A 17,627-nucleotide genomic window follows, 5' to 3' on the forward strand; every position below is an offset into this window, starting at 1 on the left:
AGCTTCAGTGAGGTTTGTAAGAGGCCTTTGAGAGCTAGCTCAGCTTTTGTTACTTTTATGAGCTCTGTTCTAAATGGGTTAAAAATTCATTTTTCTGTTTTTTTCTTGTAAATAACATATATCCCATCTTCTTACAGAAATAATGTGACCTGTGTGGTATTTATATTTTTTGCTTTTGTAGGCAAAATCTCTCTCTCTCTCTCTCTCTTTTTTTTTTATCACATTTTATGAGTCAGAAAGAAGTGACTTTTTGGATGACATGCATATTAGAATGTTTTTTTGGGTCTGAGTCCTACTTGAATCAGAAATGGTGATGGACTTTAGTCCTGTCATTAATAGAGCTATTTTTTAAAAAGATAAAAATAATTTAGGAATATATAATGGAATTATTTATACAAATCACCTAACTTAAACATGTGTCATATTTTCCAAAAGATTCCAGAGGAAATGGAAGAGTTTACCATTACTCTACTTAATGCCACTGGAGGAGCTAAAATAGGAAATAAAACAACTGCAACTCTGAGGATTAGAAGAAATGATGACCCCATTTATTTTGCAGGTGATGTTGCTGTCTTTTTTGAGTGAGCTTACATCTTTTTAAATAGTAGATATATATGTTTTCAATAACTTTCATAATTGAACATTTTCAATTCAGCACAATGGAAACTTATTTGAATATGATTTCATGATTTGTTTGGATGATCATTATTCAATCCATTTGATGTTTTAAGAAATATATATATATTATTTAAAGATTTTATTTATTTATTTGACAGAGAGAGAGATCACAAGTAGGTAGAGAGGCAGGCAGAGAGAGGGGCAAGCAGGCTTCCTGCTGAGCAGAGAGCCCGATGTAGGGTTCCCCCTTCCAGGACCCTGGGATCATGACCTGAGCCGATGGCAATGGCTCAACCCACTAAGCCATCCAGGCACCCCAAGAAACATTTTTAAAGGTCTCGTGAAGGAAAAAGAAAATAAAAAAAAGCAAGTACTATTTTACTAGCTTTGTTCTTCCTCTGCCTTCAAATTCCAGGGTGTTTCTTTTGTGTTTGTGTAAGAAAGGATACTCTTCCATGAAATTTCTTCCAGTTCATGGTGTAGCCAGTTCATGGTCTGGGTATTATACCTAATTGATGCTCACTTACTTAAAAACCTCATCTTTACTGAACATGTAAATTAAGGCTTCCCCATTCTTCTTTAGAACTCTCTTTTGCCACCCAAGACATTTCTCAGTTTTTATTTTATTTTAATTCAAGTATAGTTAACATATAGTGTTATATTAGTTTCAGGTGTACAATTTAGTGATTCATTACTTCCGTACATCACCTGGTGCACTTCTTAATATCGTAACCTATTTCACCCATCCCCACCCCCCAACTTCCCCTCTAACATTTAGTTTGTTCTAACCATTAGTTTGTTCTTTATAGGTGACAGTTTTTAGTTTTATTTGTGAACTTAATTGGTATCTAATTCCTTCCCTTTTTTTTTTTTTTTTCTTTTGGAAGACTTTATTTATTTGACACAGAGAGAAAGAGAGAGTGACACAAGCAGTAGAGAGCAGGCTCCCCGCTGAACAGGGATCCCAATGAGGGCATGGTTCCAGGACCCTGGGATCACGACCTGAGCTGAGGGCAGACGCTCAGCTGACTGAGCCACCAGGTGCCCCAGTGTCTAATGCTTTATTAAGCTCTTTTTTGCAAGCTGTTCAATTTACAATTGCAGGAATCTTTTAAAGATCTTAAATTTTATTGCTTCATAATTTCAACCTCCAGTTAACATGTATATAATGAATTAGTCCTGTGCTCAGCATTCTAACTGCTGTAGCAAAATTAAAATATAAGGTATCAGGGTTTATTCTCAAGGAAGTTACAATCTAGATTTGGAAATGAGGTATATGAAACAGTAGACCAAGGATTTCAGATAGCAACTAATTTACTGACAACTTAGAAGTTGAAGACAGTGGCTTCTGTAGGAATTAAGGCAAGGGGAAGCTTATTGACTAGAAGTCATCAGAGAAGCCTTCATGGCACCAGAGCTGAATCTTTAAGCAAAGACACAATGGAGGGTATTTGTTTTGTGGGCAGGGAGAAACATGAAGTGATATGAAAATATATAGATGGGATCAGAAAAGCTCACATGTTTCTTCTTTTCTTCATCAATATTTCAGAACCCCGTGTGGTGAGAGTTCGGGAAGGTGAGATTGCTAACTTCACAGTGCTCAGAAATGGATCTGTTGATGCTGCCTGCACCGTCCAATATGCTACCATGGATGGGAAGGCTACTGCAAGAGATGGAGACTTTGTTCCCATTGAAAAAGGAGAAGTCCTTGTTTTTGCAGTTGGAAGTCGAAAGCAGGGGATATCTGTATTCATTAATGAAGATGATATCCCAGAAACAGATGAGCCCTTTTATATTATCCTCTTTAATTCAACAGGTAAATCAATTATATTTTTATGGCAGACCTCTTGTTTTAGTGCTTTTATCAAGATGACATTAATTGTTTAACTGTCATCGCTGACTGTTTGAGAGCAGAATTGCGTATTTTATTGCTTTCTTGCGGGAAAGAGTGAAGAATGTGTGTGTTGAATCTTCATGTACCTGGTATACTCTGTGGCATTGTTTTCAATCTTTTTCCACAATGTAGCACACAGAAAAAAGTATGATATTATGTAAGGAATAGAAATCTTTTAGCTAAGGCTACCCTGAGCCTTGTTTAGTAATCTTTGGTCTTAGGGCATCAGTATTCTGTAAGCCCTTGATCTTCTAGCATGCCACCGGTCATACTGGCTGGGAAGCCACCTGTAGATGTCTATTTGGTAATTCTCTGGAGCCGTAGCCATAATGAATGATAATTTGCAGGGGGGAATAGATGGGCTCTTTCTTCTTCTCTGTACTATATGTGAAGCAGGATGTTTGGACCTCAGTAGTTGGGTCCTAGAATATTTTGGCCCGACTTTTAGCAAATTGGAGAGGTTTTAGCTTGTTTTTATATTTATTCGTTTAAGTGTACTAAGAGCTGTTTTCCTTCTGAACACTTTGAGAATAAGTTGAAGACAGAATACCCCATCATCTCTGATACATTGGTACATTTTTCCTACAAAGACGTTCTCTTATATAACCACAGTATAATCATTAGTATCAGGAAGGTAATATTAACATCGTCATTGCTTGAGATACCCTTCAGATTTCTCCAGCTGTCCCAATAATGTCCTTTCTATTAAAATCATGCATTGAATTTAGTCGTCATGTCTCTAATCTCTTCAGTTTGGAGAAGAGATTTCCTTTATAATACAGGAATTTTATAATACATATTTATATGATTATATAATACATACATACATATGATTACATAATACATATATATGTATGAATACATAATATATTTTAATAATATATAATATGATATAAACCTTTATAATATAGAAATTACAGGCTAGTTATTTTGTAGAACATCTTCCATTTTAGGTCTCTTTGATATTTCCCCATTATTATTAGTTTTAGGTTTTCATAGAATTGATTCTTTGTTCTTCCCATCTCTTCAGTTGACACATGATATTGTTTTGTCCCTTTACTGCAGTGTTTACTTTGACCACAATTTAGGTGGTGATTGCCAGGCTTCTCTCTTGTACTTTTTTCTTTGAAACTAATAAATATTTTGTGGGAAAGATGGATTATGCAAATACCATGGAACTCCTCAGACTTTCACCCTTTATCAGTATGGACTCATGATTTCTGTTTAATGAGTGGGTTATATTTCACTATTATTTTTTTTTGTTCTGGTGGTCAAATTTTCCCAGATTTGGCTAGTGGCAGCCTGTTTGAGGGGACTTTTTTGTCTTTTTGACAGGTCCCTATTATTATGTGAACATTTTCTTATTCCTGGCACAGCAAGCTGTTCCAAACTCATACTTTTCCTGTCACAACCCTGAAATTAGTCATTTTTCCAAGAAGCCCTGGTTCCTTTTAGTGAAGATGTTATTTAGAAACCAGAATCTGGGCACTAGGTAAGCTTATTGTTACTGAGTTATGCTCCTTCTAGGACCTTCTAGTGTACAGAGATTGGGAACATTTTTATGTAGGTATGTATTTCCATAGACATACATCTACACTTTTATATCTGCAGTTCTATATCCAACTCTATATTGAAAACCATGAGTTCGCAACAATGTTTCCATTTCTGTCTATTGTCACAGGGTTTGTTGTAGTTTTTTTCTTTCCATGTTTATCCCTCCCTTCTCGAAGAGTGTGAAATTCAGCCCTCTTTACTTTTAATATATTTACTTCTTTGATTGGGTCCCCGGGACCTACTCCCATGGCTTCTTTTCCCTCCTTCCACAGTGAGATTGCCTTTCTTACCCCACAAGGGTTCTGGCTTCCTGCTCGAGGATCTCTCCATCCACATGTGGATGCCTTCCTATTCCACTCAGACTCCAACATCCAACAGTAAGGTTTTCTCCCGTGGAGATGCCCTCCTTACCCCTCCTTGTGGTGGGTCGCTATCATGCTGCAACTGTCCACCCTTACAGTGAAGGCCTGTCTATGCTTTACCTTGTAGCTTCTGTACTGAAATATTCCACAAGAGCAAAATTAAAAGAAAGAGGTCACTTAATTTTTGTTTGTGCTGCCTTTCTCCACCATTTTGTCTATCTTTCTCTCTCTCTGGTTTTGTCTCTCTATTTCCTTTCTCTCTTTCTCATTTTCACATGTCTTAGTAAGAAAATTTTAAAAAATATCATCTTACCATCTTATGAGAAACAATTTAACTTTGTAGCATAATGTCCACAAAAGAAATTTAGCAGTTCCAGAAAAACCCACAAATTAGGCCTTATGTATACAAAACACATTTTGATGAATTCAGTCATTGTCCTAAAATTTAAATGAAAGAAATTACTACAGGTCAAAATAATTTGGGTGATATAAAAGTGAAAAACAGAAAAAAAAAGTGAAAAACAGAAAATTTTGCTGTCATGTATAGAAAGTGGATGAAGAAATGCCATTGTTGTAATATCGTTTACTGTAGGAATAAGTTCTTGATTCCATTTATTACTTTGGTGTCATTCTGGGGAAAATTACTGTGTCCCAAACATCTCTGAGGTCAAAATGTCACTGGGTTCAAACTCTTATCAGGAACAAAATGTCATTATGATTAAAGTAGTAGATTGGAACGTCAAAACCTCTTATAAAGAGAATGGAAAATCACTGTGCAAGGAGAGGGTTGGCATTTATTTTGCAAAATACATCATTGGGGAACTATGTAATTGGTATTGGAAGAGAGAGGGATGGAGAGAGCGGTGTTATTGGACGGCTGGACTGAAGTATACTGCCACTGCATTTGTCTTCAGTATTTTTCCATATGTGGCGGCATCTGAGAATCTAATGACTTTAGCTATGAAGAGTTGGATGACATAATTTGTGCTTTTACATCCCTTCTGTGTTCTTTATCTTCCACTTGCCTCTCCTCATTCATGATGTCATAACATTGAGGGCGATCAATGGCGGGAGGGCTGGACGGGCAGCATCTCCAGCATGACCTCGTGCTGGCAGTGGGTATCTGTGCCTGATAGTTAGTATTCATGGTATATATCCTAGATTGAATTATTGGATCAAAGGATGTGGCCATCCTCAGAGTCCTTGTTAAATATTGTCCATTCTCCCTGTGGAGAGACAGAATGAGTTTTAGTACCACCTGTGACATGTTGCAGGACAAATGCACGTGATAGCAGAACCCTGACAAAATTTGATTTTGTTATTTTTGTTTTTCTTCAATTTTATGATTATTTTTAGTTTTCTATTACTTTATATTGTCAGCATTTCCTATACAATGATTTACTATTTTTTATGTTATTTCCATCTTTCTTTTTTAAAAAAGATTTTATTTATTTATTTATTTCCCTCTTTCCTTCGGCTAATTATCAAGTAAGTTTGAGTACAGTTGTATATTTATATAAATTATTTTTAATGTGCTGGTTTGTTACATGTCATTTCTGATTTTATAATTTTAGTTTTAGTGTTGCCTTCTTCTGATTTTGAAAGTTTTCTTTCTTTCAGTTCAGCTAACATTCATAAATAAATTTTGTGTACCAGTTATGGAGCTCTACTCTGCTAGGGCATAGAATTGATTAAGAAGGGTTTGTTCAAGGATCTTATAGTAAAATGTGTATGTGTGTTTGCATGTTTGTGTGTGTGTGTTACTAAACTAATGTGATAATCGTTATGATAGACTGACAAAGTGGGAAGTGCTGCAGGAACACAGTGGAGATGTTCTTTCCTTAACTTTGGAATTCAGGGAAGAATTCTGAGAGATATGTTGCTTGAACTGGTCCTGAGGACTAACAAGTGTTGAGAAAAAGTGAGGAGGAATTTTGCTTGTATAGGGAGCAGGAGAAGCAAAGAGGAAGAGCTTTGGACCTCGGGGAACTGATGAGAAGAGAACTGATATCTTGGTAGTAACAGGACTGACACACTCTGGATGGAACTCAAGTGGAAGAATCAATTTCAGCACAATTAAGATTGCTTTGTTCTGTGTATGACAGAATCAAACTACTGCCTGAAGACAGAGATTTAAAGGGAAATGCTCTCAAGCCAGTCATTCCAATTAATATGAACTGGAGTTTTTTTTTTTTTTTTATGTTATGGGATGATCCTTTTATTATTTTTATGAAATCAGTCTACCTCAAAACTTTGGAATTAGATAAAACTATGTTTTTGATTTCTAATTAAACTGTTGAAGCAATATTCCTATTGCGAGGGAAAGTATCATGTGTGTTTTTCTTTTTTTTTTTTTAAAGATTTAATTTATTTATTTGATGGACAGAGATCACAAGTAGGCAGAGAGGCAGGCAGAGAGAGAGAGGGAGAAGCAGGCTCCCTGCTGAGCAGAGAACCTGATTTGGGGCTCGATCCCAGGACCCTGAGATCATGACCTGAGCCAAAGGCAGAGGCTTTAACCCACTGAGCCACCCAGGCGCCCCATGGGAAAGTATCATGTGTGTTTTTCAATGAAGTACGTCTTCACACAAAGACAAGTCACATTAAACTTGTTTAGGCATCTCTCTCTTACTTATGACCTTCAGTGAGGAAATGCTTGCTGAAATATGACCTTCATTATAAAACTTCTTAATTTAAAATATGAATTTAACAGCAGCTTAACTACTCCTTTGTTGTTTTGACTTTTTAATTTAGGTGACACAGTGGTATATCAATATGGAATAGCTACAGTGATAATTGAAGCTAATGATGACCCAAATGGCATTTTTTCTTTAGAGCCCATTGACAAAGCAGTAGAAGAAGGAAAGACTAATGCATTTTGGTAAGTGTATTTGCACAAGGTAAATTCAAAATTGGATAAAATAAAACCTTTAGTATGCACAAGTTTGAAATATTGTTACTATTTCAAAAATTTGAAGTTAGTTAAAAATTGAGTAATTTCAAAGCTGGTAGTGCAAATGAATGGTAAACTTGATGTTGCTGCCACTTGTTTAAAAAAAAATACTTTAAGGGCACCTGGGTGGCTCAGTTGGCTGGACATCTGCATTCCGCTTGGATCAGGATCCCAGGGTCCTGGGATCAAGTCCCTCATCGGGTTCCCTGCTCAGGGGGCAGTCTGTTTCTTCCTCTTCCCTTCACCCTGCTTGCGTTCTTTCTCACTCTCTTTCAAATTAATAAACTCTTAAAAAAACAAAAAAAGAACGACTTTAGGGGTAAAGGGAAATTATCATACCCACTCTCCTCATCCCAAATTCTGTCATCTGTCAGGATGGAGAGACTCCAGCTATCTGAGGTCTTCTCCTTTACTTTTGAAAAACTTTTGCCAGTTTTCATCTAAATATTTTTCATTTGGGTTTTGGAATTTATCCCTCAGTTTGGACTTGAGGACTATGACTTTTAAGACTGCTTCTCTTTGTTATTTAAAGTTCTGCCTCTTTCTCTTACCATGAGATTCATCATGGTTACTCAGTAAGGACTGGCTGACTGGTTTATATTAAAGACAATAAACAGAAAAAGAATATTTCTGAGATAACACTGAAAGGTATCATTAGAGTAAAATTCACTACTTATACATTTTTCATAAAAATTAATTTTCTTTGTTATGTAGGATTTTGAGGCATCGAGGACACTTTGGCAATGTTTCTGTGGCTTGGCAGCTGTTTCAGAATGATTCTGCTTTGCAGCCTGAACAAGAGTTCTATGAAACTTCAGGGATTGTTAACTTTATGGATGGAGAAGAAGCCAAACCAATAATTCTCCATGCTTTTCCAGATAAAATTCCTGAATTCAATGAATTTTATATTTTAAAGCTTGTAAACGTATCAGGTGTTGTGTTTTTCCATCTTTTTTTATTTCACTACTGCAGTTTAATATTTCACAAGTAAATAATTAGAGCTGTATAGAAAATGCAATTGATGTAGAAGTAAGTGTATCTTGATTATTCAATTTTAAATGTCAAAAACACCCTTTTGACAGAAGTGTTATTTTTAACATTCATTTTGTGGTCTTAGCTTGATTAAATTTTATGGATGGAGACTTACATTTATCTTCAAACTTGTAAACAGATTTTTTTCATACCAAGTAGAGTATCTCCAATAAAATATTAATGGAAGTTAGGAAGTACACATTCATGATGCTTAAAGCTTGGTCTTTGTACCATTTAAACAATTTAAATGATCAATTTTCCCATCACTTTTGGTTTTCAGCACAGGAATTAAAACTCCCTAGTTAATATCCTCTTTTCAGACTTGATTATTAATGAAATTATTCTGAACCAAAATACACCTGAAAATATGATGAAAATCATATGGTGACACTGTTGTTCCATTGATCACTGAATATATTATTTAACCAGAAGTTTGCTCATCAGATTCCTTTTGTCTTCCCCTTATATTATAAAGTACTTCAAATTCTGACTTCTTATTCATTATAAATCATCTTTTTACAGGTGGATCCCCAGGTCCTGGGGGCCAACTAGCAGGAACCAACCTTCAGGTGACAGTAATGATTCCATTCAACGATGATCCTTTTGGAGTGTTCATCTTGGATTCAGAGTGCTTAGAGAGAGAAGTTGCAGAAGATGTACTCTCAGAAGATGATATGTCTTATATTACCAACTTTACCATTTTGAGGCAGCAGGGTGTGTTTGGTGACGTACGAGTAGGCTGGGAAATACTGTCCGGTGACTTCACTGATGGTTTGCCTCCAATGGTAGATTTTTTGCTGGTTGGAATTTTCCCCAGCACTGTACATTTACAGCCACACATGCGGCGTCGCCATAGTGGAACAGATGCTTTGTACTTTAGTGGACTAGAGGGTGCATTTGGAACTGTTAATCCAAAATATCATCCTTCCAGGAACAACTCAATTGCCAACTTTACCTTTTCAGCTTGGGTAATGCCCAATGCCAATACAAACGGATTTGTTATAGCAAAGGATGATGGTAATGGAAACATCTACTATGGGGTAAAAGTTCAAACAAATGAATCCCATTTGACACTTTCTCTTCATTACAAAACTTTGGGTTCCAATGCTACATATATTGCCAAGACAACAGTCACAAGGTATTTAGAAGAAAATGTTTGGCTTCATCTTCTAATTATCCTGGATGATGGTATAATTGAATTCTACCTTGATGGAAATACAATGCCCAGAGGAATCAAGAGCCTGAAAGGAGAAGCCATTACTGATGGTGAGTGTCATCTTTATAAATAGGATTCTGAATTTTGGATCTTTAAAAATTCTGATTTCTTAAGAAGGCTAACAGGTATTAAAAAGTCTGCTTGCGTATTGGTTTAATTTCTTTAAATAAAACTTACACCTTCTAAGACCATAAGTTCTGTACTGGGTGTTGCAGAAATGAATCAGGCAGTGTCTGCCCCTGAGGTACGTAAAATAGGTTCTGGGAGAGAGAGATGCAAAGAGATCACTTCAGCGTGTTGTGGAAGAAAGGAAAAGATTATGATGGAGGAATATTTATCCTTCCACTGGTAGGAGGAGGGATGGGGCATGATAATTCTATTTAGACAAAAGAGCAGAGAGGTGGAAATGTGAAAGAGCTTATTGTGTTTGGGGAATTCTTGCTTGGGAGGTCTTGTTGGAGGTGGAGTAGGTGGGCGTAGGAAAAAGTACTTTTAAAAGCCCATCAATTACAGGGTTGTTTTGTTTTTCGTTTTTTGTGTTATTTTTTTCAAAGATTTTATTTATTTATTTGACAGAGAGAGACACAGTGAGAGCTGGAACACAAGCAGGGAGAGTGGGAGAGGGAGAAATAGGCTTGTCACTGAGCAAGGAGCCGGATGCGGGGCTCAATCCCAGGACCCTGGGATCATGACCTAAGCCGAAGGCAGACGCTTAATGACTGAGGCACCTGGGCGCCCTTACAGGGGTTTATGCTATCAGTAGATAAAGTGCTGAATTCTATGGAGAGCTTTGAAGAAATAATCTTTGTTGTATTTAAGCTGGATTATTGCTGTTTCTTTTAGAACTATATCTTTGTGCATATTTAAACACAAACATTGGTTATCTCCATTATAATCACCATTTCCTTCCCAGGCCCCCTATCCTAGGATGTGATCATTTTTTTTACTTAGAAAGAAAGTAGAACACAGCTTGTACAATTATAGCTTAATAGAATAATTTCCTTCTGAACCTCCTGAACTGGATATCTGGTTGTATTTTGGTCCCAGTAGAAAAAAAGACAAGCAAAGGAAACAACATGTACACACTACTGATTTCAACCGCAAGGATTATGTTTATAGCACTTTGCAGCATTAAATTAATCACCTTTTGATTGTGTGAATACGTTGATTCGTTTGGTTATGGCATGTTGTTAGAACGAGTGAGAAAGATTGAGGAAAGTGAGAGCTGGGTGTTTCTTTTCCCTGTTTAGTTTACTGTAAGGAACTTAGGTTATTTTTGTAATTTGTAACTTGGAAAGGAGAATTTTAAAGTTTATATAAAACTTAAATTTATTGATGAAATATATGTTTAGTATAAAATATATAAAAGTGTACATGTTGCAACTATACAAGTAGATCAGTCTTTAAAACTTTAAATGCATCAGTTTCAGTACCCGTGTAGCTAGCTCCCAGAGCACGAAACAGCATTCCAGAAGCCCCCGGCTCTTCTCCAGTCACTAACTCATCAGCCTGCCCACCATATATTGCCATTTCTAAGAGCATAAGATTAGCTTCTCCTGTTTTTAAATAGTAAATAGTTTTTAATATAGTAATAGTTTTTAAGTAGTTTTAATAGTTTAATAATTTTTTAAATAGTAAATAGAATTGAGCAGTGTGTATACTTGAGGGCCTGGCTTCTTTTGCCCAGTATTGTTGATAATGTTTATCCATACTTCTGCCTGTTGTAGATATATTACTCTTACTACTAAATAGTCCACCCAGAACCACTGGAGAACGCATGGGGGTCACTGTGATAATGATGCAGGTTACTTCTGACTACCCTGAAAGAACCACCTGGGTAGTGACTTGTAAAAAAAAGGTGCCTTGAAAAAAAAAAAAAAAAGAAAAGGTGCCCATGGTGGATGATTTTGATAAAAAAAAAAAATTGCTTGTACTTTTTTCCCCCAAAACACTGCCAAGCTCTCATCTTATATAAATGTCTTACTTGAGTTATTGGAGAGGGAATAAGTAAAGAAGTAAGAACTGGTAAATTTTGAAAAAGATTGTTATTGATATAGAGTAATATAATCGGGCTGCCTGTTGTGATTACCATGAACAAGTCTGTAAGACTTGCCTATGATACCGTTACTGGGAAGGAATACTTCTTTTTCTACTTCCTTTGCATTAATTGTTTGGATAAAGAGTTATATTTGGCCCATGAAAACTGTTGTTGAATTCTCACAGCTTTATTTAACTCAAGATGTATTTCTAATAGATTAAGCCTTGACGTTCTCAAAGAATAGTAATAAAAAAGTTTTAAAAAATTGTGACTGAATTGAATCATTGCATTCTTAGGTGTGCAAGGAAATTTTAAAATTTTCTGGAAGAAATGTCTATCTAAATATACACCGATACAAACATGTATATATATACACACATATATACACATGTACAAAATATATTTTTTTAAAGATTTTATTTATTTATTTGACAGAGAAATCACAAGTAGGCAGAGAGGCAGGCAGAGAGAGAGGAAGGGAAGCAGGCCCCCCCGCCGAGCAGGGAGCCCGATGCGGGACTCGATCCCAGAACCCTGAGATCATGACCTGAGCCAAAGGCAGCGGCTTAACCCAGTGAGCCACCCAGGCGCCCCCATGTACAAAATATTTTAAATCCCAGCAATTACAGATTCATGTCTCATTGTAACAGAAAGTAACCTTTATTTGATTATATACTCATTATGTGTTTTACTTATCTAATAAAACCTCTCAACACAGTTGCTTCACTTTCTGAATTACACTTGTAATGTGGGACAGGATTCTTGTGGATATTTTAGCAATTAAACTCATTTCTAATTTCAGGTCCTGGAACACTGAGAATTGGGGCAGGAATAAATGGCAATGACAGATTTACAGGTTTGATGCAGGATGTGAGGTCTTATGAGCGGAAACTGACCCTGGAAGAAATTTATGAACTTCATGCTATTCCAGCAAAGAGTGATTTACACCCAGTTTCTGGGTATCTGGAGTTCAGACAGGGAGAAACTAACAAATCATTCATTATTTCTGCAAGAGATGATAATGAAGAGGAGGGAGAAGAATTATTCATTCTTAAACTAGTCTCTGTATATGGAGGAGCTCGCATTTCTGAAGAGAATACTACAGCAAGATTAATAATACAAAAAAGTGACAACGCCAATGGCTTGTTTGGTTTCACAGGAACTTGTATACCAGAGGTAAGTAGTGAGCTTGGGGAATTTTGGAGTTAATAATTCCTTGTAGGTGGATTTGTTTGGAAGTTTGGGAGTGGGCTTTCTTTCATTTGGTAAAAGTGCTTAAGTATCTGCTATAAGCCCTGAAGTATGCTAGAGTCAAAGGTTGCAAAAGTGAATTATGAAGTCTTTGCTCTTATAAGTTCACAGTTTGAATCAGAGGATTAATCAGCTGATAGAAGTAATACCGAGTTAGCAAATGAAACTTTGGCAGTTATTTTTAAGGATAATATACTTCACAGAATGCACAGAATATTCCACCTGTCATTTACTTTGGCTACTCTCTGGATACTGCATAAGTAAGTGAAATGATATGTATTGAAAGCTTCTGAATAATAGTAATTGAAACTTTATTAAAATGTGATTTTTTTGAGGGTTTTTGTTTTTTTGTTTTTTGTTGTTGTTGCTGTTGTTGTTGTTTTTGGTGAAATGTATTTGAGTAGTTACAACATTCCTCCGTGTTGGGTGTGATGCCTTCCTTATCACTTTTCTTGGCCAGCTTCATTCATTAGGCTGTTTTACTGTCCTTATCAGTTCCTTCCAAGTTTTCGAAGATTCGAAGATTCGTAATCATCTTGGTTTCCTGTTCAGTAATGTGAGATCTCATGACACCACTTCACAGGTGTTGAGTGTGACAACAGCTCCATACCCATGAAGGGATGCCAAGAAACAAGAGTCCTTCCTTTGCAAGTCGATTCTTGTAGCTTTAGAAGGGCACTGTTGTAAATTGAAACAATTAAGAAAGCCATGAATTAATAGAGGGGGAAATAGTATCGTGGTCATAGGCCTGATTTAGCTCAAATTGGGGAGCTAGCTCTCTAGACTGTCTTAATGCCCTTCTTAGCTCTTTGGTTTGGTGATCATCATAAGTGATTTTCAAATAGTGGGCTTTTTCTATACCAGAAATACTAGAATACCCTACACTAGGGAGGGCAGATGTCATACAAATGATAACTTAAAGAAGAAATATGTTTATCTATAATGATAATACTTTTAATTATTCAATCATTAAAGAATTTTACATGTTAGATTTTTTATATACTCGACAACCTACAATATAACCGCAACACATATTACTTATGATTCTTTTCACTTAATAAGGTTAAAAACTGAAGCTTAGAGACCTGAAAAAATAACCCAAGTTGAATTAAATAAGACAGAATCAATGCCTGATTTAAAGCTTGGCAGTTCTCAGCACTAAATAAATATTAGTTTTACTTTTTTTTCTCCTAAGATACAGTAGGACGAACTGGAATTTGAATCTATGTCTTGTGACTTCTAGTTTTGTCTTTCCCCCTATTTTTAGTATCATCATCTCTATTTTCAAAAAGACAGGTGGTTTCATCAGGTTGTGAGACCCATTAAGGTGCCATGTAAAATCAGCTTCCCTTTAATTCCCTTTATGACCTGGCATCTGCCACAATAGCTCTGGCTTCCTCCTGGTCAGCATACTTGTCAGACTCCTCTTTGGTCAGTATGTTTCAGTCAGACTTGCATGTTTCAGTTCCAGTCTTGGCACTTGGGCTTCCTTGCCTCTAACTGGAACACTGTCAATCCAGATCTTCAGAGCCAGTCATTCAGCAGTTCTAAAGACATCTCCTCAGTAAAGACTTGTTTGTTTAAGGTAATCGCCCATTCCCTTCTCCCATCTGGTTGTTCTCCATCTCTTCACCTGCTTTTACATTTTTGTAACATTGATTATACTCTTAAATTTCCTTTGTTATTTAGATGTCTACTTCTTTATTGGCTATCCCTTTCTATGATAGAGATAAAAGAACTCTGAATGTAATGAAGTCTTATTGTTCTTTATTGTATCTCCAATACCTAGAATGGAACATAATAGGTATTCAATAAATCTTAATTGAACTTATGAATGTATTTTAATAATAAGACATGGGAAAGCTCATAGTTCAAACAACAAACACATTTAGATTCAGTTAGCTGCATAAACAACCAAACCAAACAAAACAAAACATAAATGTCAAAACCCTCCCCAAAATGAGGAATAGGTTTTGTGTGTTTCTCTGGCTTTGTGGGCCATTGTAATGAGTTTTTAGTGTTGGCTTGTCTCACAAGTTCCATTGATAGATTGTGTTGGTGTTGGTTTACCTCCATGTAGATATGTAGCTTTGCATGTTTATAAAAATCTTGGAATTTGAACAGGACCAATCAAAGTCTTTAATTGCAGAAGAGAGAACTTTGCTATGTGGGCCACAACACCTATACTATTAGAACTTCTGGAAAGGAAGAAAAACCAAATGAGAGGGAAATAAAATATATCTATATTGGAAAGAGTAAAGTTTAGATGGTTTATATAAGAAAGCATTGTTGAGTCTACAGATTCAACATTGGAATTTGTCAGGAATATTATAGAATTTTCATTCCTGAAAATATTAAGAGTGTAAGTTTGGAATTCATATTTTTATCTTGGTGTGATTTGAAGACAGGAGTAATATTACTCTTATCATCATCAATATTTATTGATTGCTTACTCAAGTTGTGACTTGAAGTACAAGGCAGACCAAAGGGTTTTAATGTATTAGCGTCTGATTTCACATAGCAATTAAATTCTAAGAAACTACCCACTTGTCAATGAATATAATGTGGAGGAGGAATATCTATAACTATCTGTCAAGACTATTTAAATCCTTTTCTGGTTACATATGTCTGTGAGGATGGATATTTTTCATATATTTCAACCAAATAACAAGTAACAGCAGAGAAATTGATTGTGAAAGGAGATATGAGAACCTAGCTGTCTTCTACTAAGCTAGGCATTGAAAGAGATATAAGAAATATAATTCAGTGCCCCTTTGTCACAAATTTTTTAGAAAATATAGTTATTCACATAAAATACACTGCTTATATTAGCATGTAATGAGTTTATTATTTTAAAATGAATTAATATATCAATATTTACATTCTTTTCAGTTTTCAATAGTAAAATGGCAAATATCAGATTTCACCAACATTAGCAAAAACCTCCTTGGGGTTCTTAATAATTTTTTTGAGTGTTTAGGGGTGTTGAAACTAAAAATGTAAGAATTGCTGGTTTACTCTATGCTTGGAATTGTCTTCAGGGTTTAAATTTTGTAGATATTTGCTTGATTTTTGGAAATAAGAACTACTATTGCTTCCATAGAGTCTTTATTGTGTTGTTGTAGTGACAGTGAAAAGTTAATTCTTTTTCTTATTCCTTCAAAAATGCTGAAGGCAGTCAAGGTATTTAAAGACTTGTAAGTAAGGTTATGCTTTTACAATTTCATAGATTCATGAAATAAAATAATACAAAGGTTAAAACGAAAGCATAATCACACCTTAAATAATTAGAATATGCAGCATATGACACAGTCTGTACTTGCCATATTCAAAGAGTAGATAATTATTTTGTGATTTGTTCCATCTTACCCAGGTACACCATATTCTTCTAAACAGCAGGTGCTTAATAAATTATAATTGGAAGAATGAATAAACCTGTATGTTGTTGAGCGCCCTGATGGGGCCATGCCAAGTAGGATTCCAGGTGGTATCTGTATTGAACAGATGACTGAGTTTTGTTGGGTCTGTAGCATAGCAACCACATTCTCATGTTTTCGTCCCGTGTTTTGTTTTTCTGTGTAATCTTTGATGTTACTTTCCCTCCACCTTTTTTTAACACTTATTTTTGTATGTCCTACAGTCTGATATACCCAGTAATATAAAGTAATGAGATTGCTTTTCATAATGTTATTTTTTTATAACTAATACTTGGAGTGCATTTTATATTTATTAAACTCACAGCTTAAGAAAATTTAGAGACATTTTGAGAGGATCTTTATAAAAATGAGAATATTATTTAACTTGGACTATGTTTGTTTTTAAGCACCTGGTGTATGTTATGTGAAGAGGTTCTTGTAGATATAAGTGATATTGATATAATCTGATATCACAGATCTTTACCTAAGTGTGAAACACAATAAAAAATTAATTGGATATGTAATTTTAGGCATTAGCTTTAATCTTCTATTCCAATACAGAAAGCCAATTTATGGCTCAGTGCATTATTTTTTTCTGGGAAAATATGTTTTAAAAACTTTTCTGATGGTTAAGCTTTGTAATTACTCTCCTGCAAATCTGAAGATTGAGGAAATTTTTGACTCAAAAGAAAACAGCAGTGACTACTGTTCTTTCTTTTGAAAAACTGATTGATGGTGGTTTTGATGATTATTTCTTGATGTTCTGCTTCTCGTATACGGGCCTAAACATTTGCTTATATCTTGATTCCAAAGGCAAATAGATGTATAGAAACATCTAATTGTTTCTAACATACATCTAACATACATTAGATGTATATACAGAAAAAATATTTTAACTCTTTATTTCCTGTCTTAATTATCTTCTGTCATTAATAATGCTGTCATCTGGTTCAGTATTTCCCAAAGTATGTGTGTGATGACCTTAATCAGAAATAGCTCGTGTGTATTCCAGAACACCATTCCTGACTGAGGACTCCATTTCTGAATCAGAATCTCTGTCAGGGAGATGGGATGGGAATCAAAAATCTGAATCAAAAAATATCTTTTTAAAGTGGAAAATTTCATATATGTATATATAAAAAAAGAGAAAATAGAATAATGAACCCCAGTGACACACCAGCTAAGCTTCGACATTTATCAGCCTTTTGTTAGTTTTCTCTCTCTCTTTTTTTTTTGACTGAATTCATTTTTATTTATTTATTTATCTATTTAAAAATAAATCTTTTTTTTTTT

The 17,627-nt window shown here is 35.3% G+C and overlaps 1 protein-coding gene across 1 annotated transcript in view; it reads left to right on the plus strand.

Annotated features, from left to right (window-relative positions):
- ADGRV1 (adhesion G protein-coupled receptor V1) overlaps nucleotides 1-17,627 on the plus strand; it is a 544,366-nt gene that overhangs the window by 66,906 nt on the left and 459,833 nt on the right. Inside the window, exons 16-21 of the mRNA XM_059175461.1 lie at nucleotides 436-559; nucleotides 2,168-2,434; nucleotides 7,183-7,309; nucleotides 8,096-8,313; nucleotides 8,936-9,679; nucleotides 12,470-12,843. Coding sequence (XP_059031444.1) covers nucleotides 436-559; nucleotides 2,168-2,434; nucleotides 7,183-7,309; nucleotides 8,096-8,313; nucleotides 8,936-9,679; nucleotides 12,470-12,843 — 1,854 coding nt within the window. The remainder of the gene's footprint in view (nucleotides 1-435; nucleotides 560-2,167; nucleotides 2,435-7,182; nucleotides 7,310-8,095; nucleotides 8,314-8,935; nucleotides 9,680-12,469; nucleotides 12,844-17,627) is intronic.

Source organism: Mustela lutreola, chromosome 5 (genome assembly GCF_030435805.1).
Source record: "Mustela lutreola isolate mMusLut2 chromosome 5, mMusLut2.pri, whole genome shotgun sequence".
Taxonomy (NCBI): Eukaryota; Metazoa; Chordata; class Mammalia; order Carnivora; family Mustelidae; genus Mustela; species Mustela lutreola.